Source organism: Pleurodeles waltl, chromosome 5, assembly GCF_031143425.1.
Source record: "Pleurodeles waltl isolate 20211129_DDA chromosome 5, aPleWal1.hap1.20221129, whole genome shotgun sequence".
NCBI lineage: Eukaryota > Metazoa > Chordata > Amphibia > Caudata > Salamandridae > Pleurodeles > Pleurodeles waltl.
The window spans coordinates 1,271,734,942-1,271,761,926 of NC_090444.1; the positions used below are offsets into that span (position 1 = coordinate 1,271,734,942).

Below are 26,985 nucleotides of genomic sequence, written 5' to 3' on the forward strand. Positions count from 1 at the left end.
ATGGAACAGTACCCACTGCTCACTTGTGGTAAAATGCTAGCCCTGACATATAGTTCTTGGCAACTTGTGGGAATTCATGGCATGATGCCCATTGTCACCCCATTTATAATGCACCCTTTGCATAGTGATGAAATTTCTTGGCAACTTGTGAGCATCCATGGCACAATGGCCACCCAGGTAAAATGTTGTCCCTTTCACAATGGTGATAATTCTTGGTATTTTATGAGTATCTTTCATATGATGGTGCCTTTCTCTGGAATAATGGACCATGCAAAACCTACTGCATTTATAAATGTTTCTTTATATATTAAGTGAATGGGCAAGTGCTGTGCGAAGTGATTAGAAGCATGAAGAAAGACAGATATCTTTATATTTCATGAAATGCACTCACAGAGGTAAAAAGTTGCTATTATGGGATCTGCATTTCCCAAAATGTCATCCTTTTTGATCTGTACACAGCTACTTCAATTGAACACTTTTTAATGTGAAATGGGTGCAGAGCTGTAACTCACAGCCTACAATCATGGTGACACGACCATCTTAGAAGGTTTCCGGCCCAGGAGTTCCAAGTGTGACTAGGGCAATTCTAGCTTACATGTTGTGTATAACACACTTGGAACCTCTCAGTGTAAAAGCCCCCAGAGACATCAAACGTTGAATACTTTATTGTATGAAATAATTTGTACTGTTATTTTCGCTAGTATACTACCCACATCCCTGTCACTTATTTAGTAGAGTAAATTAAAGTTTATTTATTTAGTGTTATGGTATAATAAAATAACAGTATGCACATTTATCATTGATGAGGGTCAATACTTTAAAGAAAGCATCTGTTTTGTATGGGGATTAAGGACCGCCATTAAATATTGTTGGGGAGTCACATGGTCTAAAAGGCACTGGGGTCACAATTCAGTTTATCAAGTTTCCTTATAGCGTCCTCATAACTTTTTAGAATTATCTGTAAATGTTCTGAATTGGACAAATGTTGCCAGGCTTCTAGTAGAGTATGCGCATGAGACTCTTAGTAGCTATATGGTTTATTCCTTCAGGATCTTCTTCTATGGACTGTCCACAAGCCATCTTTGGTCCTCAGGATTGTACACAATATGCCGACTGATGAGTCCTTGTGTCATTTACTTTAGGGTTACATTTATGGAGAAATATCTAATGCACAACCTCAGTTTTAAATATATGATTTCAGAAAACACGAACTGTTTTTCTGCTTTTCATAAGTAGAAAAACCTACTATGTAAAAGAGGTTTTATTTATGTGTGTGCAGTAAAGAAGACTGCTAAAAACATCAGATGTCCTTCTGTGTATCTGGCAGTCAAGCCACCCCACTTGGAATCCACTTCAAGGCAGACGTCCCAATGGAGCTATCTCTGTCTCAGTCACTGGGCCTCTCGTGCTGTACTGCTACTCTGTCAAAAATGGAGATGACTGAACCAAGGATGTAACCAAAGCCCCCGAGCTCCAGGGGGCTATCTCAGCACTGTACCCTGGCCTAAGAGCTCCTGCGTGAGTCCATGTACTGTGCAGTGGAACACCCTCAAGTTTCGTTACGGCACTGGACTGAACTTCTCCATCTGCAGTGGCACATCTGCTTCTATGTTTAGGGCAGTAAGAAGCAAGAGGACTGCATTGGAAAGATGCTGAGTTTTTAAGAAAAGGTGAGTCTTGCATGAAACACCACATCCATTATTTCCATAAGCGTGCACTAACAATGCACCTGCATCTATGGGGTTCCTTTCTACTATGCACACAAGGTGGCAGAAAGTCCACTGTCCCACACCACATTGGTGACATTTCTGACAAAGACTTCCAACAATAAATCTCTCGGCAGAGGCAGAATGAGAAAGCCGTCATTTGTAAGCAACCTCAAAATGGGGAAGGATTTCCACGCCTACTGTTATGGAAGCCCTGTTTGCCACACTACCTGAACGAAATTCTGCCAACAAATTGCAAAACAGTCTTTAATTTCCCTTCTAAATGATTTGCCATGTAAATGGAAAAACATACAGCATTTGTATGGTATGCTTAGTTTTTCTATAGCGCCTAGTGTCCCACAGCTCTTTTAGTGGACCTTGAAAAAAAAACTATTAAATTACAATAACCTGATTGAACTGACTTGTATTTTCGCGAGACAGCGTCCTTCGGTCGCTGTAGCGAAATTATAATAAGGGGATGTCTGTTTTCGGATTTACAACAGCCGTGCCACGTCGCTATTTTCTTCACGTGACACGCGTTGCGGGGCTTCGTGAGGCGTAACACAAACATCATTGTTTCGTATGTTTCCTGTCACAGCGCAGTCACCACGGTGAAGTGTGTCTTTGTATTAGTAGGTGGCACTTGCCTTAAACAATGAAGTCATTTGTGCCTGACGCGTCTGGGATGGCACTTGCCATTTGGTTAGGCATGCCACCCTGACTGGAAATAGTTTCTCTTATCTCAGTGACAGGAAATGACACGTCTTATCTGAAGAGACAGTGAGAGGCCTGCGCAGCCTGGCGGCGGCGGATAACTCCTGCACCTCGCTCCTTTGGGAATATTCATAAGTGGCACGTGAACTGAAGAGATACAGCAAGGACGCGCAAGACAGAATATCTGCCCTCGCCTCATGATTTCACTGATTTCGGTGCTTGGGGGTCTGTATCTCACATTCCATTTCAGAAGAGCCTGAAAGTGACTCCATATCGGCCAGAGATTCATTTGGGAACACAGGTTTACTTACGTCTCTAGGCAGGAGTTTTATAAAGCGCTACACACTAACAGGGTCACTGCAGAGAGCTTTTAAGAGTCAATATGCATCCCAGCCCCTGGCTAACAATCAAACAAAACAATGTCCTAGAATGCTTATTGTCGGTGATCGTTAGAGATGCCGGCTGGGAGGCGAGCATTTTTTTCTTCACAATGGATAGCCTATTTAAAATTCACTACAGGTGACTGAAGATGAATGTGCTACAGAGGCCTAGTTTGAGGCCTCACAGGTTTTCCATTTTCCTCATTGGTGCTCACCTTGAATGCTTTCCGTTGTTTTTCAAAGACTGCTGTAAGACGGTGACAGATGCTCTGGAAGAAACATGCCCTTTGAAAGATGTAATGGAGACAGCCACCACTGAACTGGCTCGATTACAAGAAGGGAGCCTTGCAGGTCTGACAGAGACCTTTGTCAGCTCTCACAGGCAGTCAATCACTTGCACGAACACTGCTGATTTTCACAATTAGCATTTCTTATTATGCGTTGTATCTTTTTCCTTGAACGACACGTTGGATTCGTCAAAGGGCCTTTGCTAACCTAAGCATTCCTGAAAAACAAAATCATTTGGATGCTGTTCAATCTGAGATAAATTGATCTTTGACCTCAGCGGGCAAATTCCTGGATCATCTGCGCCATCAAAGACTGCAGGGCTGCTTTCTGCTGATGTAGGGCGGCCACAACGTTTGTGTAAACCACACCCACCAAGCCAGGATGTTGCATAATAACCACAGCTGCCGATTTTGAAACTGGCGAACCAGGTTGCAGTTTTGGCGTAGATTCAACATCCTATGATTCTGGACACATCACTTAATCTGCCCCTGCCTAAATAATGTGTCCTTGTGTAATGCAACTGGTGCTCGTGTAAAGTGCTCCAATACCTTTGGATCGATTTTGTGCTATATAGAGCTAAAAAAAGAGAGAATACATTAGTAGTTTTATTAGCAACAATTAAAATGTCTGTTAACCACGAGCTGTGCAAGAAACCTATTGCATCGTGCTGACCCCTATGCCAGAGTAACCATGTTGTGTCCGGTCTTCCGGAGGAATAACACTCTGTCAATTTACTCATTTTCGTTGAAGCTCATTTCACTTGGGGACATAGCAAGCATGAGTGCTGCAGGTGCAGTCATACCGGTCCCGAGCTGTGATGAGTCTACTGTGGCCTCATTATGATGGAGTTTACTACCCAACTAAGGACATGAGTCCCATTTTGAATGCTTCCTTAAGGACCGTTGACGCACTAGTAATGTCGCTGCTTTGGTTTTTGTACATTTAGAACATTGTGACATGTTTACTGCCTTGCTAAACTGCACATTTTATTTAAGGTGCTTTTCCTCTATTAACGCCCTTATTACTAAAGCAGCGATTTCAAGAAACTCTTTGTTTTATAATCTAAAGTTTAAACATTTTATGTTTTGGAAACATTAACACAAAATCAGGTTTTCCACAAACACTATTTTCTAGCGTTTTGTCATTACAAAGTGTGTGATAAGTGTTAATAGACAAATATACGTGCTGTATTCCAGGAATGGAAACACCAGAAGCTGAGAGGAACGTGGCTAGAATTTTTAATGTTAATTTATTACACCACTGAATATTATGCATGAAATATATTGTAAGTGACACTGTAAAGGCTAAATGAATCTGAATCACCAAAGATACCTGAACCTATCAGAGACGTGTCATGTGTTACAAACCTGTCATAACAAATAAGCCTCACTCCAAATGTCTTCTCGGTCAAGAGACAGCCAGGACCTCGATGTGATCAAGGGTGGCAATGGCATAAAACACTAGGGGCCAGATTCACAAAGGGACTTACGACTCATAAAGTTGCGAGTGCCGAGTCTCCACACTTGTGGCAGAGTCTTCGCACTGAGTGCAGAGATTTAACCACAAGTGTGGAGATTCCACACTCGTAACTTTACAAGTTGTAAGTCCCTTTGTGGATCAGATCCTAAGAATCCAAAATGTAGAATGGGTTAATATAAAGTAGTCTACTATGCAATGTGTGCTAAAGGTCTGATTCACAAAGATTGGTGCATGAACATATATGACTTGTTCTTGTAGTACTCCTAGTTTACTTGTGAATTCCAAGGGTCAGTCAAGAGTACTCCTGACTTTCTCCTGGAATTCAGGAGTACTAGAACAGAATGTCACAGCTAAATCTTTGTGAATCAGGCCTACAGTGGCAGTTTTACATTCAGCTGCATAGCTTGTACTACTGATTATTAACACCAATAATATTGAGATGCAAGATAGAAGAACATCGAAGACAGAATATCAAGGGACAAAATATTGAAAGGTAAGTGTATTTAGGAAAATATAGATTTCCTCAATATTCTGTCCCACTGCTACTGTGGGTTCGATATTCAGGGTGTACTCTGCTGCACAAGGGGGCAGTATGGCTACTAGCCACTGAAGTTAATCATTTTACAGGAAGAACGCATGAGTGATACTCATTCAGTCCTTCTGCAGGAGGCGTACTGAGGTCTATTTAAGTCATTTCAAAATAATGTAGCAGTGAACCATACACAAGAGGAAGAACAGCCATTAGGCATCTGGGCAAATCATACTGGGTGTCAAACCTAATTTCATCATGTAATGGTTATTATAATGAGCATGGCATGATGCTCCCTTCCAATTTGCGGGATGGAGGGGATAATCTGGCAGTCTCATAGCTACTAATTTCCGATGCCGCCATACTTACTTTCTCATAATACTTGATTTCATATTCGGTGATGACTCCATTGGGATGTTCAGGCTCCTGCCAGGAAAGCTCAATGCGCCGCTGTAGAACTCTCTCCTTCATTACTCCGCTAACCTGCGAGGGAGCTGTGTGGACAGAATGGGACCATCAAGAATGAAAAAATACACACACCGGATGTCTCAAATCACATGTCACAAATGATCATCCCCATCTAATGTCTATTTCACTAATGAAACTGAGAGCTGTTTGGTTCCATGGACCACTGCGCGTATATCAATGAATATCCAATCCAAGGCGTTATAACTCTCTGTGAACCAAGTGCTGACTAAAATGCAAACATCAGAAAAGGGAAATGTTCAAGTTTGTGTAAAACAATATTTGCTAGAGTCTTTGAGTGACACTAAGAAATGAGTCTTTCAGGTTAATTTAGTGTAAAGGATGAACACAACAAGCACAGCACACAAATACAGTGAAAGTTGTTGGCATGCATTCTTGGAAGCTGTTAACTTAAAATACACTCAAGAATATACATACAGGTTGAAATTTATTAAAATTTATTGGGTCGAAACGTAATACCCCTAGAACTAAGCATAAGAAACTAGCATGAGATCGGTTTCCCAAGATGAACAACTGCATGAACAACGATCATTGTCATTCTTCAGTGGGTGTGGAGAAGACAGTGGTCTTTCTAATCTTGAGCTGGGCATTGGTAACACTAGTCTTCTCAGATTTGGTGCAATGTAGTTGCAATTTGTAGATCCTAGCTCCTCCAAAAAAAGAAGGCCATGCAAGGTTCACACGAGTTTAGCAATATAAAGTGCAAATAAATATTCCTCATTAATATTAGAGGCTCTTTGGACGAGAAGAAAGGCGGCAGGGAGAGTATCTGAAAGGCCATCATGGTTGGCATGTGTTGAGTTACACAAGCTCATGTAATCTTAAACGGGGGCTGAAGGCTAGAAGGGAAAAGTGACAGGTGACCCAGGCATAGGGAAAGAATGTCAGAATGCCTCTAATAAGCAGTCTTGCAGGCTGCTCGCTCAGAAGCCGCAGTATGCGGTGGCGTGCTACGTCAATCGTCAGGAAAAAATATTAGTGCCAGTGGTCCAAAGCTAAGCGGGTGTGGCAGGTTTCAGTGATGAAATGGTAAAAGCATTCCTGTTTCGGAGAGGCATGCTGATGGACGCTGCTGCAGACTACAGCATTGTTAGGGGCAATATATGATTTCTTTGCTATGCTTGCTATACCATTTGCACACACAGAGCTTGCAATTTAACTGCATTTCATAATTTGTGAGGCTCAATCGGGAGGATGATTAGTAATAAACTCGATGCATTTACATGCAAATGGTGTCCGCAATAGATAACTATTTTTTTCTGCAATGTCTTTTGTCTGAATTCAACAATGTGCAAGAAACATTTCTAATATTATTTTCTTGTAGAGTCATGGAAAAATACGTTGTACATAAATTATCTTTATTTGCATAATCTTTGTCCAGTCTAAACACACATGGGTTGATTCACTAAACCATTTCAGAGTATGAGATGTATTATCACAGAAGTACTCTTTTACATATTCTTACATGCTTTTGTAAATTGGCCCCAAAACACCCAAACCCCTTTTGGTAAAAGTGCAAAAAGGACATGGTCTGTTCTATCTATACTAATTGTACATGTAGAGTCCACGTCTACTCCCATGTTATTCTCATTTTAGATTTTTAGCCTAATTCTAAAAGGTGTGTAAGAGTACATAAAAAAGTAATACAGGAGTATTCTTTTACGTGCTCTCACATGCTTTTGTGACTCAGTCTCATTTGCTTTAATTATCTTTATGTGACACTTCCCTTACTCAAGAATGCCTGGTTCTTCTCTCTTGCTTTTAACATTTGCATAACGTATTGTTTTTCAATTTACCACTAGCACCGGGCATCCCTTTCTCAAATTCCTTAAAGCAAGATGTGTGCACAAAAACACTGTTTGTACGGTCTTTGCCCCTATATGTTACCCCCAAAAATGTAGAATATCTCACCTGTTAATCAGGCTTCGCACAATCTCTGTATGCTCCCCGTTCATTGGTGCACTTTTTCTCCACCCACCACTAAAGGAAAGAGTTTTCTTTACCCTTCTAGAAATACTCTCTCTCTTCTCAGCCTGACCAACTCAGAGCTCTTTTACTTTCAGTTAGTCTGGAGATCCCTGACTCCACAAATCTACTTTATACCTTTTTTTGTTCACCTCTTGCTGTGTCCACATTCAGCAGACACAAATATCGTTTTTCCACTTAGTGGCATGCAATATCTCCTCTTCTATCCATTACAGCAGTTTTTTCACTCATTCAACACTTTTAATATAGTGTAGCTGTTGTAGCAGGGGGATTCCTGCAGGGCCACCCTTCGGACTTTGATACAAGCCTTTCATCAGCGCTCAGTAATGGTCAATGGAGCAGCTAGCACTTACCATCATCTACTAAATACCAAGCTACACTAATTTGTGTGCACAAATTTTACAAATCCACCAATGTTTCCATTGTAAAAGTCAACTTTATCACAAAACCACAACCTCGTATTTTTAGCAAAAATTCTGAGGCCTCCAGCAACAACCATGAAGAATAATACTAGCAAAGCAACACACGGAGAGCTCATCAAGGATACTATTAGTTATGGCCTAAAACTAGCAGAACAGTCAGTTCCCTACATGTCATAACCACTGCAGCTGTAACTACACAACACCAATAAGTAATACCACTGTTTGCTCATATACCAGCACTTCTCTAAAAAACTGCCGGTATGACTCATTCTACAATTTTTACTTTAAGCTGTCTTAATGTCATGACATCATTTTTGATTCTTAAACAGCACAAATTATTTCCAGCCATTTGTTAACAGTAATCAAGAGTAGATGTTTTTGGAGTGTATATACCGTTTTAGACGCAATAAGACATTTTCATTTATTACAACAGCATTTTCACATTTCAGTTGTCTCATTTGTACATTTTTACTGTTTTCTTTGTTACGTCCCTTGCCTGGCTTAACAACCGAACATTCATAAAATATACAAATTTCACCAGAAAAACACTCATTTGATTCTCTACTTAACTATTACAAAATTGAAGCTGAAGTTACTGCCTATTACAAAGCCCAGCTCCAATAATTTCATATGTTGTGGTTTCAAAATGTTGCATATGCATAGCAGGTCTCTTAGACTTTCAATATCTTTGTCCCTGTGGTTAAAATAGTGATAGATAATTGGTCCTTGTCCAATATTATTTTAAGTACTGTTCTAAACAATTGGAGAAGCTTTCAACACAAAGATCGGGATGTCACGTTCAATGAAAGTGGGGACTACACATTTCTCTGAACCTTTAAGCTAGAAAAATAGGAACTAATACGTTAGATTACAATTTTTACCAGTGAGAAGAAATTATCACCCAAGCGACTACTGGTGAATTACCCTTTTAACAGTATTTTCTACCATTAAAGGTTTCACTGTTTGATTATACAAGTATGCTTTCATCCTTATCTATTAGTTAGACTGCCCAGATAAGAACCCCTAGATCTCATGTAATTCTGTTGACCAATGCTGGGTTACTTCCTTATCAAACTTTTATACACACTCTTCTCTACACCACTGATGTTGAAACAAATAATTCAATAATTCAGAAAAACTGTTTTTGCAATCGATGATAGTTTCTCAAAGCCACGCTCAATGCTTTTTATGTGCTTGAAGAATTGGTTTACTCAACTTAGCATGATACGCTTCCAGTGTGCATTGCTACTATTCAGCAAATACTTTTCATGCCCATACAGGGGGGTGCCTCTATGTAATACTTACCCTTATGCTATTTATCACTGTGCATGGCCCAGTCATCTGTGAATCTATTTTCAAGATTCCATCTTAATTTAACTCGCAAATTGCAAGACAAGCACTGCATAGCTCAGGCCACTGCCAAGATGTTTGGTGCCAGCCATATGCATGATACTCCTTACACAGCAACCAGCTAACACTGGAAGCTTTTGAATTACAGATGGGGTAGTATTAAATGCCTTTGAACCCGTAGTATGCACAAGTAGGGTGCTCTCGGTGCACATATTTATTTCACTTTTTTTTAAAGTGATTGCACATATTTGTGGATCAGTGTTTTTGCACATAAAATGCGACTGGATGCTTCGTTGCATTTCAACTGGACAGCTGAAGGTTAATTTTTGTGACAGTGTTGTGTAGGAGAAACGACTGACTGTATTGTGCTTTTATGAGTAGTTCTGCCACAGAATATATAAAAAACCACCAATTCCAATGTATCTAGATAAATTAATCATATCATAGATGAGCACTATTTCAAAGATTTTCCATGAGATTAGTGTATACTAATTGTGCAATATCTGCAAAATAGAATTGGAAATGCAGATCTACTAATAATGAATAATTTAAAACTGTGTTATGAGAAGATGATGTTATTTGTTCACAGACTCTGGTAAATTTGCCCTATTTACTCCCTGGTGCTGTCTGTAATTATGAGCAGTCCTCATTATGCCACTAAATAAATTACACAAACATTCCCCATGATCCTCAGTGCGCTCTCCGAAGCCCATTATTTCATGAAAGACCCAGGCCTTCATGGGTTTGCTTATTGAGATGGCGCTGTATAGGCTGTTAAGTTACATTTTACGATTTGCTGTCGATTATCAATCTAGCACATAATATCCTTTCTTCCACTTTCCTAATATGCAAAAACAACTGAACAAATGTTGCCTCATCCAGAATTGCAGCTATGTAAGCTATTCGGGGAGCATCCCGGCGATTCGCCTGCACTTGGGGGAACATTACACCAACTGTTCCAAAATGAAATACAAGCCTGGAAATATATTAGATAACTTTAAATTGTACTTCCAGTTCAAAAGTACTTTTTGCGACATTTCTACTGCTTCTGACGCATGTTTTGCACTTTCAAAATGAGCCTGGTTGGCTTTCACTGTCATGATATTTCCATCTGTTGGTAAGTACAAGGAAGTGTGCCACTATTAGTTCTGTTTTTGTCTAATGCAGCAAATCAAAATCACAACTGGAGATATTAGGAGCTATTCCTTCCTGGCTATCACTGATAGACGCCACTGTTAATACTGAACAATCATTGACAGGTTCTTCTGGGTTTTGTAGCTCTGAAAAATCTACCCTCGCCTCTGTCTGGCTCTGTGTTCGGCAGGAAATGACGTGCCTCTCCCTCACTCGCCTAACTGACTAACTACACAAACAACTGCAAGGTGAGGGAATTTAACCAGATCATAAGGTGTAATGCACTATTATATGCTCTGAATAAAGTGCAATTGGAATGATGCTTTCGCGCGTTAATTCAACACTCACTGGAAAGATATTTCAGTTGTTTCCATTTTGCACTCTCATGTTTCACCCTGTTTTAAAGCTGCTGTTTCTTGAGAGCTTACTCTTGCCCAGAACCCAGCTATTTTTCTAGTGGGTTATACAGGAGACTATTACTATTAACGCCATTCATGACACTACTCGTTTAGGGGGGGAAATAATTGCCACACAAAAAACAAAAATGCCAACTCATGAACCCGCAGCCTGATTTTTGGACATTGCTTTAGGGGAAGGTTTTACACTTGTTTTATACTTTAATCATACCGAGTACATTACCTACTAATGGCGTTTTTAAGGAGATCTGGAGCAATGATTGTTTACATCAAGCCTATATTATGCACCAACATCTACATAAATGAATTTTATTTAAAAACTTCAGGTGTGGTTTTTATGAAGAAGCAACTCAGTTATTCATTTCTTTAATGAACAGAGAGTAACACAATGATCCTGTGATTCTTATGCTTTGTAAGAATAAAGTAAAATCTAGAACTGAAGGCACGTCAGGGGTCTTTACGGCGGTATCTGCCCATCTATTAGTTGCCCAATGCCGGACAAAGCTTCCAGCCCATTACAGAAGGTTAGCTGATGACAGGCAAAAGTTCCCTTCAGCAGGAACTGTTGGTGATGAAATTGACAGAAAGATGGAACAAGCATTTGCAATGCAATGGGTCTTGCATGTGCTCGAGTTAGAGCTACTGGCGTTGTAAATTCGTAACTGGATTTTTCTTCCCACATAAATTGAAAATGAAATGTAAAACATTAGTAGACATTAGCAAGCCAATTCAAAGCGCCACGACCGCCATGAGAATGAGCGCGACTGAGAGACACAAAAGGAAAAATACGTTTTCTCACAGTCAAACGTATCAACAATCATGCAATTATCCATGTAAGTGGGTTAGTCTGCAAGTCGGTAACAAAAGCGCCCCAAGGTGGGACAAATGAAAAGCATTTACCAATCATAACAAGTGATTTTTGAAAGGCAAGCCCATGAATGAGTCAAAGTGCTGGGCGTGAGCTGGGTGTGTTTAAGAGTGCACAATTCTTACAACAGGTCAAAGCGCTTGCGCGCTTGACCTAAAAATGATCTGCTCTTTCCTTTTTTGCATTAAATTTAGGAGATTAGAAATACATCGGATATCCCTCAGAACACTGTATATTCCACTTTGGTAAATTACTACCAGATTATGCAGATCAAACCCTTGAAAGTAGTGAATTGACTCTGAAGAGTTTGGAATGTGTCATGCTGTACAGGATCATCCAAAGTACGTTCTTCTCTGCACTTCTGAGGACTTAATTGGTTGCCAAAAGCAATGAGTTAACAGTTGCAGTCATAGTCAGAGATACTCTAACAACAATCACAATCATCCACTCACAGCATACGTTTTACCCTTTTCAACTTGCATGTCTTCAAATGGACCAAAGACACAAACCTGTTATAATGATATTTACCCTGACTATAACTGGTGAAACGTACCATGAAAAAACCTTTCAGGTCTGATTAAATTTTCTTTCCATATAAACAAACCTCTTTTCACTCCCTGAAGAGCATGGCAGTCTGACAATATTTGAATAAGCTCAAAGTTTTTCTGAATGAATGTGAAAAACAGTAATCAGTGTAAGATTGCACCATCTGCTACTGCAAATATCCAAATAGATGAGCAACCTGTAAGGGTGAATGTATCCCAGGGTGAGAATTTCAAGAAAATCTCAATAATTTCGCATACATAAAAGTGAGACGAATCTTACAATCACAAAACTACCTAATTGTATGAAAATATTTACTTTTATTAACATTGGCTCTTCTATTTATTTATTTCAGTGCTGTATAAAGTGCTAACATGCTGCCTTATGGTTCTGCAAGTGGGTTTTGTGCTGGTATAAGCGTGCAGCAATACAACAAATCGATAGGGGAACCCATCACATTCAGAGACTTGCAAAACACAGAATCTCTATGCGAGGCAAATGACATTCCTTCTGCTTCATGTCTGCCAGCTAGTTTCACATATAGAGTCTTTAACATGCAACCTCTAGATCTTAATTAGAACCCTTTCCCAGAGATGGACAATTTTAAAAAGGGGGATTTTAAACCCTACTCCTACACCACATTCCCAAACGCGAACATTCTCCAACCATTCGAGGTTTAGAAGGGATTGCACTGAATTCCCCACACAACTGGTAACTTAGATGGGTTGGGGTGAAAAGAGTGACCACTAGTAGGCCCTCTGTCATGGCGGACAAGACGTCAGCATCCAATAACCATGAGAGTCGCACACTGTATAATGTGCACAGAAGTACTAACTGTCTTGGGTCCCAGAACCACACACTCTTGTCCTGGGTATACAAGGTCACGCCACGCTTCACCTAGGTCCTCTTTCACTTTCTCCAAGACACATCTTTTCCCCTTTCAGTCTTCTGAGAGGCTGATATTGCAACAGCAGAAACCATGAAACGCCTCGCTAAGAGCAAACAGTACTTTATTCATGATATATTTATTTATGTGTTTCATTCTTGTACACCAAGGTCTGTCTGGCAGAAGAAGGGCGTGACAACATAAACACACACAGCAGAAAACGAGGCTGGTCTATACTTTCTATCTCACTGGATGGAGGAAACTTAAAAACGTTCCATTCAAGGAGCATCTGATCATGGCCAGGATCGGAGAACTCCCGAGGTATTGTGTGAACCTCTCCCACGCAAAACGGCACTGATTTCAGTGCTGGTTCTACATTTTTGTGTCCTTGCCCAAGGACGAACACTTTGCCTACAGCGTTACCCATCTGACAGATAGCAAAGGAAATAGGTAAAGCTTCTAACAGGTAGGACCAGATAATAGTGGGATAACAAGTCAAGCAGATTTTGACCTACTATTAATCCCTTTCCCAGTAGCTCAGAAGGGGTGACATATTGCCAATTACAGTTTTTAAATAATATTTTGGAGTAGGTACTTTCGCATCCAATCCCGAATATTTTTCACTGGATATTCCCTGGAAGATTTCCGCTACCATGTGCAGCTGAAGTCCTTGGAGACACCTGGAAACTTTTAGTCCCGGTGGGGCTGGTAACTTGCGTTGCACTGGAATTGTACGATCCCTGTTGACATTAGGAGGGGATTTTAAATGAAGTGTTAAGTGGAAAAGTACAATTGCGGTCGAAAGGTACGTCGAACGGCAAGCGCATAACCTTTCAGCCTATTTCGCACTTTCTACGAAATATTTTTTTGAGTTGCTCCACAATCAAACGTTATTACCACAGCCTCATAGCATGTGATAAATGTGAAAAAAATCTTGTAATACACTAAACTAATTGGTATTTTAATCTTTCTACACCGCAGACGAGCACTGAAATGGCGCGCTGTTGGATTATTTTCATGTTCAGTCTAAATGCACTTAGGCATTTCATTAAACAATTTATTATGGGAAGGTCGAGAGCACAAGAGCTGAAACTAATTCAAAAATTAATATGGAAAAATAGAAACATGTGACAAACGGATCTACTCATCTTTTTGAAATACCCATCTTGCTTTGTTCTTCAGTTCGGGAATAACATAAAACATTTGCTTTAGTGACTGTGAATGTGGATGAAAATGATATCAATCTAAACAACCATTATTTAAAAAACACAGGATGCATGTGCTGGTCTGTTAACTGCATAGGGAAACTGCTTCAATATTTAGGAACAAATGTTCCACATATACACATGTCTGCAAGATGTTGGCAGTGGGCACAATACTATGCACTGCACTATCTTTCTCTAAACGAATGTGAGTGTTTTTTAATCATAATAAAACCGCTGCTATGTATTTTCAAAAATATAAATTCTGTACTTTCTTAAGAATATTAGTCTTTCTTCCAGAGAAAAGTTTGTCTGCAGGAGAGGTTGATTCTAAACAACAGTCATGTTTAAATTCTAACACATTCTCTGTCAAAAATCAAGGTTTGGAAAATGACGTCACATTTTGATTTCTGTGGACTCCCACTGAACCACTACTGGAAGCCAAGTTACCCACCCAAGCTACTTCTATGATTTGAACCTCAAAGCAATACACAAAAATAGGGAAACCGGTGTGCCACTAACAACTACACAGGTTACTGAAAATGTTATATAATTCACAGAAAAATATATACAAACATCGAAATGTTAATAGGAAGGATGGAGCTTTATAACATTCGTTTTTGTTCTAAGAGGCACAGTGATACACTAGACTCAATAATATCATTTTGTCTTTTTTGCTTTAAATGCATGCTCTCTTTTCATCCATGCATAACATAGCTGCTTCAAGCCAACAATCATACACAATAGATTCCATTTGCTGTACTTACAATGCTCTCACAAATTAAGACTCCAACTTAAATTGTAGATTCCAATTTCAAATTCCTTCGCATTTACAGTCTTAAACTTTACATTTTCAATTTTGGTTTTTATGTGTATGTACTTTATTCATCTGATAATATTTAATTTTACAAACAGCAGTGCACCCCCTGAGTAGACATCGTGGACCCCCAGGGGTTCACTGGTTATGATCCATTGTTCTAGAAGTTTCACGTTAGGGGACAAATGAGCAAATCCACGGTATATTTAACACACTCTATTTGTTTTGAAAAAGACAATGCGCAGCTTGTGAACATTCCAATAAAACATGCAGTGGAAACAACAGGAGGACTAACAGTACAACAGATGAGAGAATTCATTTAAAGTAAAGTCATTTTGTAAATCTGGCTTAGAGACAGCTTTAACTGTCTTGCTAATCTCATATAATAGACAAGCATTGGCAAAGCCAATTGGACTGGCATTGTCAGCCAGCCTTTTGGCTTTGTCAATGGTTTTGTTGTTTTGTCATGTATTTTTATAAAACTAAATTACTGGGTAAGCTAATGGGTCCTCAACATAACATAAATATAAACACTGGCTAAAAGCAAAATTCGTTTTTTGCCATTATAAAGTATGCTTTGCTGTAGTAGTCCCAGGCACTGAATGGAACTGCTTTGTGTGTGGATGTGCTCCTGGTGAAAGAGCTGAATAGGTCACTCGCAGTGAAGTCATCCAAAGGATGAAGTGGGTTGACCAATGGCTGTGTACTGTAGTGCGAGGAAGAAATATGTGAATGGAACAAAACTGTCCAATGAGATCTTGGTGAATGGACCATACAATCCATATATTTATACATACATCGGGGGCCTTCTGGTGGTTTATACACTGATCAATCCAACTGTCATTAACATTTTGCTTATGCGCCCTACAGGATAAAGCAATTGGTCAGCTCATTTCTTTGACTGAGACTAATAGCATTTTACCAGATTACATGTCCTCATTCATCTAGAACGACTTGCAGTCTTGTGTGTTTAAAGTATGTCTTCAGGTTACTGCAATTCAAAGAATCTGTATTTTGACCCTTACGTTCAAACCCAGTCAAAATAAGCACAACTTGCACAGATGACATCCACATAATTACACATGTGGAAGAACATAACATTTTCTGCAATTATGCATAATATATTCATACTTTATGGCTTTTCCAGTTATAATCTTGATATATGCCTGGAAGAAGCCATGGGATTGCACTTAGTGGGTCTGTGTAGCATTTCAGTCCTTCAAAGTTGGCCTTTAGAGACAAAGGGCTGATCAGTGGGGAGGTGTAACACATTCAAGATGACCTCAAATTTAAATAAAAACAGGCAGGACTAACAATAAGTGTTTTCTCATAGAATATTATTAGTCGTTAGCACTTAACAATGCTACACATTAACAGCTATTTTTATGTCTGGCTTGACAGGGGACCTGTTTACAAAGATGAATTGTTACCAATTATTTACAATCTACAGAAAGTGGGCTTTGGTTTCACCCAAAGGAGTAGCACTTTTCACACATTTTATTGGCTTTTGGTGCGTTGTTTCATCTTTCAGAAAGTGCTTTCTTAGGGGTGAATCATGGACAATTTTACATTTGCAAAGTACACTCTATCATCACACATTCTGCCTCATTCAATTGTTTATTTCCTATTTGTATTCTAGGAAAAAGGCACTATTTGCTACTTTTTCCTAGCGCTGGCATAGACAACAGGAGAGGCTTTACGATGATAAACAGTGTTTGCACACGCCTGTGGTTACATGCATATAAGCTAGAACTTTAGTCTTTGTCAATGTTTGATTGCATAGCATTGCATACCCAATCTCCCTAGAGGCTGTAAGAGCAGATGGCATTAACAAAAAATCCATTGTTGCACAATTTTGGACTGTGGGTGGATGTTGGACCTGGCCCTTTTGGCAGTGTCATCACTAACAATTTTGTCTTCCTCTTCCATTTTTTTTTTTGCTGTCCTTAGGACTCTGGACACTTTACCACTGCTAACCAGTGATAATGTGCTGGTGTTCTTGGCTTAAAACATGGTAACATAGGCTTATACCTAATTGGCATATTTAATGTATTTATAAACCCCAGGTAACTACATGTGCCCAGGGCATGTAAATTAAATGCTACTAGAGGGCGTGCAGCACTGATTGCGCCTCCAACTGAAGTAGCCCTTTAAACATATCTCAGACCTGCAATTACAGAGACTGCTTGTGCAATTTTAAACTGCCATGTCTACCTGGCAAAATGCACCTTTTGCCTGGTCCAATCCTTCCACTTTTATATATATATGTCACCCCTACACTAGGCCATGGACAGCCCAGAGGGCAGGGAATAGTGTACATAAATAGTAGGACATACACTTTGAAGTTTTACATGTCCTGGTAGTGAAAAACTCATAAATTCATTTTTTCACTGCTGCAAGGCTTATCTCTCCCATAGTATAATATTGGTTTTACTATATTATTATATTTTATAAGTGCAATTCCCAAAAGAGAAGAGATAACAAGTTCATATTTGTCATCTCTGAAATCACAATTTAAAATTCCAACATATGGTGAAGTTGGATTTTAAATTGCAATTCTGAAAATGCAGTTTTTTTTTTAGCTGTTTGGTGCCTGCAGTCTGTCCCTGGTCGTGTGGCTGGGTGCAGTTGGGTTTTGTGTATTTCTCCTAGACAGCCACACACAATGGGAGATTAGGTGTGACTGAAGGGCCATCTCTGACAGGATGGTAGGGATGAGCTGTGCCTAGCCTCACGTACACCTAAATAGGCTGTGTCTTGTCTTCACACAAAGGGCTTAACAACTCTGCATTGTGACCTCAGCCATCTTGGAGCAAGGTGAGGGGAGACAGGCAATTACATGCACTTTAAAGACACCATCTAGAAGCTTCTCTGACCTTAAAGAACCATGAGACCAGTTCCAGTTTATATAAGAAGAAGGATCTCAGACACCACCACTTCAGTAGACTTCTGGACCTGTGGTTATTCTGCCAGAAAGAAGAACTGCTGTGCTGCTACAAGGACTGCCACTCTGCTGGACTGCTGCTCTGAAAGAACTGCTGCCATGCTGACCTTTTGACCTGTTACCTGGGGAAGAAGAACTGGGCCTCCAACTTCATCTTGAACCCAGGACCCCACAGTGACTCAAAGGACCAGTCTGCTAGCTTCAAGGTCAGAGCCTCAGGGGCATAAATGGCTCCTCAACAGCTCGTGTAGCTGTTTTCAACAAGTTGCTGACCCCACGTGGTGCCTCTCAGGTCCTGGACCCTTGGTGTGGCTCCCTTGGTGTGGCTCCCGAGATCTTGAATTCAAGCTTTGGGGGTCTTTGTGACTGCAAATGGCCTGATGCCACTAGAATTGCACCGCTCGCACTGAACTACAGTGTGAGCCACTAGCAGCCCATCTCTTTACAATGCAGCGACAGCCCGCATGGGACAGCCGCATGATGCTGTAGCCTGTGGAGCTGCATGCAACTCTCTCCTTGCTCCTCATGATGTTTTCTGCTTTTAGGAGCTATTTTACATTTTATTCCTTAATAATTCTTAACTCCCGTTTTACTGATTGGATTTTTGTCATTTTGGACCTGTTTTATTTATCAAATTAAGCTGTGTTGTTCTAAACGGGAATGGACTTTTTTGTGTGGTGCTTTCACTGTTTTATTGTTTAAAGTGTTGCACAACTACTTTACACATTGCCTCTAAGTTAAGCCTGACTGCTGTGTGCCAAGATACCGGGGCTGAACACAGGTTAGATTTGAGGTTTGGTTGTGCCTTACCCTGACAAAGATTGAGGTTGCTGCTTGACCAGGGCTCACACCCCATTCAACCAGTAGCCCAATTTTTAACAATGGAGCCGAAGCTTTAACAGCACTAGTGGGAGTTCATTCAGAGTGCTGAGCGTTGCACAAAGGAATTGGAAGTGAGATATGGCTTTACTTACATGTTCTGATCACTTCTATGTGCTAGACTATTTGTATACCAAGGGTGCACATCCACTGTCTTGCTCTGGAACTACATCAATAAACAATTATGTAATTTAAAATGTTAAAGTGTAGCCACACTTATCAGTCCAATTCCATAAGCAGTAAACACAGAGATGCCTTGCATAAACAGCAACGACATATTACACATTAAAAAAACGGATATTTTAATCTACACAATTTGTAAGCTCTAGAAAATATAACAGTATCGAATCTAAATGTCTCAGTGTGTGTTTGTGTGTATTATAACAGAGCAGACAACAGGAGTTACTGACTCCAATAGGACTATAATATGTGCGGTTTCACTAAGAGCCTACAGCTGTTGAAAGTAACTGAACTATTGTGGAGAATCATGCGTAAATAAGCGTGGAAACAATAATTTCGGCAGTGCCCCAAAACACATTACTGGGAGCACCTTGAAGAATCCTCCTCTTCAAGTAACTGGTGCCCCAGTATTGGTATCCCCAGGGTTAGAAAAAGTAATGGGCTGATTTACAACCTACTCCTGAATGATTATCTTCAGTGATATGAGAAAGTTAATCTCCCTGGTAATATCTTTAATTGGCACATAAAGCATGACTGACATGTAGTATTACTCTCTTTCAAAGATAAACTGCATTAATCAACTGTTTTTTTAATTTCAGTAGAACATGGTATCAAGTCAATGCTGCTATCCCATTAATTAGCAGTTGTGGGTGAATACAGAAAAATACCCTGTGAAACAGTGATTTATATTTTAGCATTTCATGAAGGTTAACCATCCTTTGAAATTATTATTTAAAGGAATCCTGGGTAAGTTAAATGAAATGCGTTTGGAAAATACCATAGTTGTATGTAGATAATGGCATTAGGGCTTTCTCAACACTCTGTGATAAACTACCGGAAGATCAAATTTAAGTATCAGGCTACAAAAATATTGGAACCAGAATATCGACTATACTTACATTCACAATATTTTGGTAGTTGATATCCGGGCTATGATACTTTTGTAGCATGGCATTTTTGAGGGCCATATTCTCAAATATACAATCCTCGCTGCACTATTATGAATGTTTCTTGTTGTGCAGTTTGCGCGTTGTTTGAAGCTCAGTTTCCCTTCCAAGGAAATACACCGCCTGTATCAGTGGAAAGTTACTCCATTAAAACATTATAACCAATTCAGATGCTAACAAAAGGGAAAAGTCAGCAACACTGACTGACTCTGAGAGAGTGGATATATCTAGTTCTCTGAGACCATGCTCCATTGCCAGGGCCACAAATGGTGCGATATCTGTTATGTTCCCCAGCACTGCCTTTAGTCATAATTCAATTATTGTACCATATTGTTCGAAATGAAAATACTCCACAATTGCTGCTGGAATAAAACCAAGAGTGAAGCAAACTACAGCAGTATGTAAATGACTCCCAAAGGCAATAGCATATTGTTTTTTTCTGGTGGACTCCTCATTTAGTCTCAGTTTTTTCTCCTCAACTATTCATCTCCTCTGACAAGTGTCAATTATGAGCACAAGATTTATGGGATGCGATAGACAAACCAGAATTTACACATCATTTCCGGTGGAAGCGGACAGGTGTAATGACCGAGAGCTAGCTGTAATTGAATCGCTTGCTGCGATCTACTCTGTCACAAGAAGATGTCAAATACAAGGCTGTTTTATGCGAAATTTGTTTTTTCTTTCTCTCGCGCAAACCCATTTTGCTGTGTTCCTGCTAATGTCATTCAAGATAACCTGTCTGCAAACAAGACTTATATCTTCAGCAGACAGGACTAAGTACAACCTGGGGTTTAATGGTCTGCGTTTTGCCACGGTTATTAGATAGACCAACACATAATTTAATGCACTTTGGTACTAAAAAGGGACATTCAGTTTCAGATGAGACCAAATCATTTTTGATACTCAACACCAATTCAACAATTGTTATATAATAGAAATGGTTATTGAGAGGGTGGGGGAGGGTGAAAGGGAGAGACATATTAAGAGTCAAATAAGGATCGCAGCTGGGTCAGGAAGTTAAGAAAACAGAATTTATATTTTTGCCAGCAGAGAGAGATATGATCTGGTCTCCTGGGCCTAAGTACCCCACCAATAATATGAAGCTGAGGAACAGAATCCACAAACTCCTCCTTAAGAATGCAATAGTACAGTTGCATCAGCAGAATGGGATAATTCACTCTATCTCATCTGCTGGCCTATGTACAAAGCAATAGGGGGCTCTTGGTTAGAGCTAGACCACAGGGTGATGCACAGGTATGTTTTGACACTGTTCTGCAAGAGGAAACAGAATGTATAATTTCATTAGTGAAGCAGGGAAATGTACTCATTTCCATGGGTCTTATGGACTCTCCTTCCCATCCAATACCCATTTTTTGTCACTAAGCTACGAGGTTTGTGCTTCAATTTTCAGATGTGCTCCTTGCCTCCTTGTGCCTTACTAAGAGCCTAGCGCCAGCAGTAACTGTTCCACCAGAATGGGCTCACTATCTACCTTCTGCACTTACTGCCCTGCTTCCGTGACTGACTCCAGGGCTTTCAGTCTTGGTCAATACCATGTGTCAGATGAAGAGGTGGTTGACCTTTTTACTACATAGCTATTATTTACTTTTGACAAGCAAACACAAATTGTTCCTATTTTGCCTGCCATAGTGAAGAGTAGCACTACAGCTATAAAGGATCCCTTAGTAAATAAACGTAGCATTCCTTCAATCATTTTATATGCCAGTGGAGTACAACCTGCTATATTCACATTTACATATTAAGCTCCATTCCTCGGAAACAGACCTGCTCTTTAATCCACATCTATCAGCAACCACCCTCTGTTTTGCAAATGTATTATGACTCTCCCGTATCCTTATCTTTTCTCAGTCCTTGCCCTCAGGTTAATGCGTAGCACCTAGAAACAAAGGGGTGTATCTGTGGCTTACAAAGTTGCACATTACAGGTGGGATATAGCCTAAGGACCATCAATCTTAGAATTCCTGATCTTCATAGACAATGTGCCCCAGACAGAAAGCATCCGATATCGGTAATCAAGTTCTTTACAGAACTGATGTGACTAAGGCCCATATTTATACTTTTTTAGCGCCGCATTCGCGCCGGTTTTTGGATGCAAAAGCGGTGCAAACTTATGAAATACAATTGTATTTTGTACGTTTGTGCCACTTTTGGGTAAAAAAATTATGCAAATGTGGCGCTAAAAAAGTATAAATATGGGCCTAAGTGTCTATTTTTGGAACTGTGAAAGCAAGTCTTCAAGAAAATCAAAACAGTACATGAAGAAGGAAACAATGATAATGAAAATGTGTCTGTGCAATCATTAAAGTGAAGTAGGCTTACTTAAATGTCCAAAGAGACTCAATACTGTCACTAACTTAAAACTAATTAACCTTTCCAAGTGCTTTAATAAATTGCAAATCTCTGAAGGTATTTGAGAATTTCACCCACTGCAACCCTAGTTTAGTCAGGCAGCTTACTGCAGTGATATGAATAAGAGCAAAATGTATAAATGTTGTTGTAAGCTCAACTAAGTGATCTTCATTCTCTATGTGGCATAGGTGTTGTCAGTAAAGGTCTTTTAGTAGATATCTTAGAGCATAATGAGGAAATAAATGTTATATCAAACTACAGTTTATCTGTTAATATTCATTATCTTTTAAGTAAAAATGACCACAGTTACTTTCCGCAAAGCTCTACTGTACTGTTCTCAACTACAGACCTGCTGTGGAGAGTATGAGCATGTCTGCACCACCTGCAGACCAGAAAGTACATTCTAGAACTCCCATCGTAATTGTCAGAGATCAATAATAATTGTAAAATGGTCGACCCTTTTACTGATACTAATAGTTTTGGGCTGTTTACTCACAAAAAATGGCATTATTTGTCTTAGGAATATGGCTATGATTTTTGTAAAGTTATATGATTTAGGGATTCTCATATTGTTCTTTGGACATGAAAAACTATGAAAATCATAGTATTTCACCTACTTATCTACCTGAACACCAGCAATTTTTCGCGAGCAGAAGCGTAAAAAATTAAGCAATAAAAATTAGAGGTGCTAATATTCTACCACAGAAAAATGGAATTTGGAGTCCGCCTTGCTGGGATTCAAATGTATGACCTTCAGATCAGTGTGAATTTCTGCAGTGAACGTCCAATTCACTAAGCCATCCTGACTGCGTTAAGAAACAGGTACATCTAACACATTTGTCTTTACAAGTGGATATAATGGAAGATGCCTTAGAGCCTGATGGTAGGGTCGGTCGGAGATGCTCTCTTTAGAATGCAAAGTAATTTGCTAACGTATTCATCTGAATAGTGTAAGGCAAATAACATTCACAGGCTGAACCTATTTATATGAATATTGTCACAAGGTCTATCGCATTTTTAATTATCACCCACTTTCATTTCTCACAGTGATGCCATAACTTACTATAGCTACGTGTACTTTCTATATTGGCTTTTTTATGAAGGTTAATTTATTTTCTAAGTATACCCAATCAAACACTGTGGTGAAATATATGAGAAAATGCCATGAGCAGGGATTGCAATTCAATTTTCTGTTTACTGGTTAGCACTCCTATTAGCATAGAGGCAGCAGTGAAATGTCGATTTGTTATGCAATTTCATTTCTTTTTAAATGCATGAGATGTGGAGCATTTCCATGGCATTAAAAAATGTAATTATTGCAATCGATCATATTTCAAGTTGCATGATTAATGCCATTAGTCAGTCAATTCTAACAACCAGACTAACCCCCTTTAGGAAATTCTGTTCAGGATCAGTCTTTTCTCCTTCCTCCATTCACAAAACCGAAAGAACGAGCAATATACTCGCTGCAGCATACTGGAAAAGCCAGGGCATATTCTCATTTTTGTATATAATGTATAACGTTTAGAAAGCTGAAATAAATCACCCAATTTGTACATTTTTGGGTCTACACCAAATCCATGTTAAATCTTAACATTCACCTTATTATAACTGCTCTATACATTAGTATTTCAAATTTGCAAACAGTTCAAGAGAAGGCTGAGCCGAAATTGCTGCCATGGTGTTAGCAACCACCCCAAGAGCCCAGGCAGATAGATAGCTAATGAATTCAGGTAGCCAAGTGTAAGATCAGGGAGGGTAACTATGAGTGGCAACAGTGGAGATTGGGAGGTAGGGTACCAGAAGACCTGCTGAGGTGGGAGTCTTCCAGTCCAGTTGGCAGAGCTGCCATTTCTTGCTTTTTATCCTTTACCTTCTGGAGACTGCAGTGGTATAACCAGGACACTTTATTTTTTCTCCAGGCAGCTTACAATCAGAGGGTTCCAGATGGAAAAGATATAGGGCAGTGGTTCCCAACCTGTGGTCTGAGGGGCCCTGATGGGCCATGAAGCCTCCTCAGGGGTCCGTGACTGCTTAGAAAATTAGCTAATATTAACAGATTAATAAATTGTATATAAATAAAGTGGCTAAATGTACAGTTGAAAATTTTAAAACGTACAGTAACTTTCAAGGAATTTGAAATTGGAGGCTAAAAATTAAATTAGTATCCTCAGATTGATTTTTGGGAGCTATGCTGGTGCATCAAACACAGTATAGTATGGGTAATGTGTGACTTCAAATGAATTTAGGAAAGCTCCAACCTTAATATTAAAATTAAGATGTTTATTATTTTTTTTTAATTTTATGTGATTGCAAATAAATTACCATGTGCTATCATTTGTGTATGTTTTTTGGAATGTTTGTTTCTGTATTTTCTGTGTATTGTTTTGTGGTTCAAATTATTGACAATGCTTAGGCTTTCAGTACTGACTCTGTAGGGGGTCCCCGGGTTCCAGTAATGATGAAGTGGAGGTCCACAGAAGTCAAAAGGTTGGGAACTACTGGTATAGGGAAAAGCACTCCTGAAGTGACTCCTGACAACAAGTTGGTTCCCCAGAATTGTTTTCTTGAGTAAGGACCACATTGCTAGCAGTGTAGTGACAATGCTTTCAGGTAGATTTCATTCGTTTTCTTCTGCTGCACAAGAGCAATTACTCGTGCCTACTCCTCCAAAGAGCCCAAGGGCTTGATTCAGAAGCATATTGCTGGGTCTATGACTTGTAGTATTAATAGTTTACCCCACAAATTCAATAGTTAACTAGGAAGGGTCATTACAAGACCAAGAGCCTTATTTAGAGTTTGGCAAACGGATTATTTCATCACAAACATGATGCACATCAAGTCCGCTTTATTAAAAGTGCATTACACCTATGGCACCTGTAGTAAGTCGGACAGGAAATCTGTCACGTTTGTGACAGAGTAACCTGTTCACCAAACTCTAAATTAAGCCCTAAGTCCATCTTCCCAAAGCAAAACCTTGGTAAAGCAGGCCCTAAATAGACCATGAAAATACCCCATCCATCTGTGCATGTTTCTCATAGCTTATGACTTTGCTCAGTTAGAAAAGTTCTTAACTTCTGCAAGGAAATAGGCAGGGCTGGCCAGGTGAATTTTAGCTGCATCTAGGCTTTGATTGTCAGTGTTTGCACAACCCTGGATGCATCCACCAGTGTCTTAAACTGAACTTTCCCTCTGCACTGGAGACATGTGGGTATGATTATTTCATTGGGGGATAGGACATCCACAGGCCACAGTGAATGCAAATATTGCTGCATTTCAGTTTTTAATTAAAAAGTCCAGATAAGTATTTCAAATGATAAGGCGGGAAACACAACGACTTTGAACGACTGAGAGGAACCAACAGTTTGTTGAAGGTAGGCTGCACAACAGGGCTTCCAGCAGTGAAACAGGGAGACACACACGGGTTTTCTTGAAGGTGGAGAAAGAACTAATTTAGCATCAGCCCAGGGGAAAACACAAGTAAATACTGCGCATCCTTGCAGCTTAGAAAAGACGCAGCGCAGCACTGCCAATTTTCGGCGCAGCAGCTGCACTGCGCCACTTCTTGTATATATGCTCCCTAGTGAGGAGCAAACAGAACACAAGAAATAGATTAGGGCTGGGGTCTTTTTATTACAAACGTCAGGAGATAATTGCTGTAGCCTAATAGCCCACTGCCGAGGACTGCTAAAAGCCCCGAAGCTGAATTATAAGCCTGGGTCACAAGCGAGGACCTAGAACAAGGGAGAGGGCCAGTAACAACTGGTCTAGCCCTAGGCAGACAGGCTATGAAGCTATTAGAACATGTTATCCACTGAGTGTAGAATATTCTAAATTAACAAGGGAGAATCAAAAAGACAAACATTGGGATGTTGTAGCAGAAGACTTATAAAAGCCCTTAGTAGCCCTGAGCTGCTCCATTGTCTTCAAAGGAGTTCCCAACAACTTTAATTTTCTACACACAAAGAACTGCTTGTAGGTAGCGTAAGACACATAGAGGTATATTTATGAGATGCTTACGCCACCGGAGTGTCAGTTTTTTTATGCTCGGCGGCACAAGCCTCTCAACCATATATCTATGGGATACATAAAGCCACATTGAGAGCTTTGTATAGCATCATAGATATAGAGTAATACAAAGCAGCACAAGTCGCTGCATTGCCTCACTCTGCACCAGGGAGGTGTTCAATGGGGTCGAAGTTGGTTTTCCCACACATCAACCATGGATTTTGACGTTGACCTACATTTAGTTAATCACATATACCTGGTCCAGCGCCGAAACATTATGCCTCCCCAAAGCAGGCATATGGAGGAAAAATATATGTTCATTTCTTAGTTTTTTCCTCTTTTCATGCATGCAGTGCACATAGAAAGAGGAAAACACCTCTCTGGATTGGTTTTATGCAGGAAACAAAAACAATCCTGCATGCAACGCAGACAGCCTTACATCATGGTG

At 39.8% G+C, this 26,985-nt stretch overlaps 1 protein-coding gene across 3 annotated transcripts in view; it reads right to left on the minus strand.

The window, feature by feature from the left end:
• Positions 1-26,985, minus strand: part of EPHA7 (EPH receptor A7) — a 233,506-nt gene that overhangs the window by 45,978 nt on the left and 160,543 nt on the right. For all 3 annotated transcript variants that reach the window (XM_069235509.1, XM_069235508.1, XM_069235510.1), the window contains exon 6: positions 5,466-5,590. In XM_069235509.1, coding sequence (XP_069091610.1) covers positions 5,466-5,590 — 125 coding nt within the window. The remainder of the gene's footprint in view (positions 1-5,465; positions 5,591-26,985) is intronic.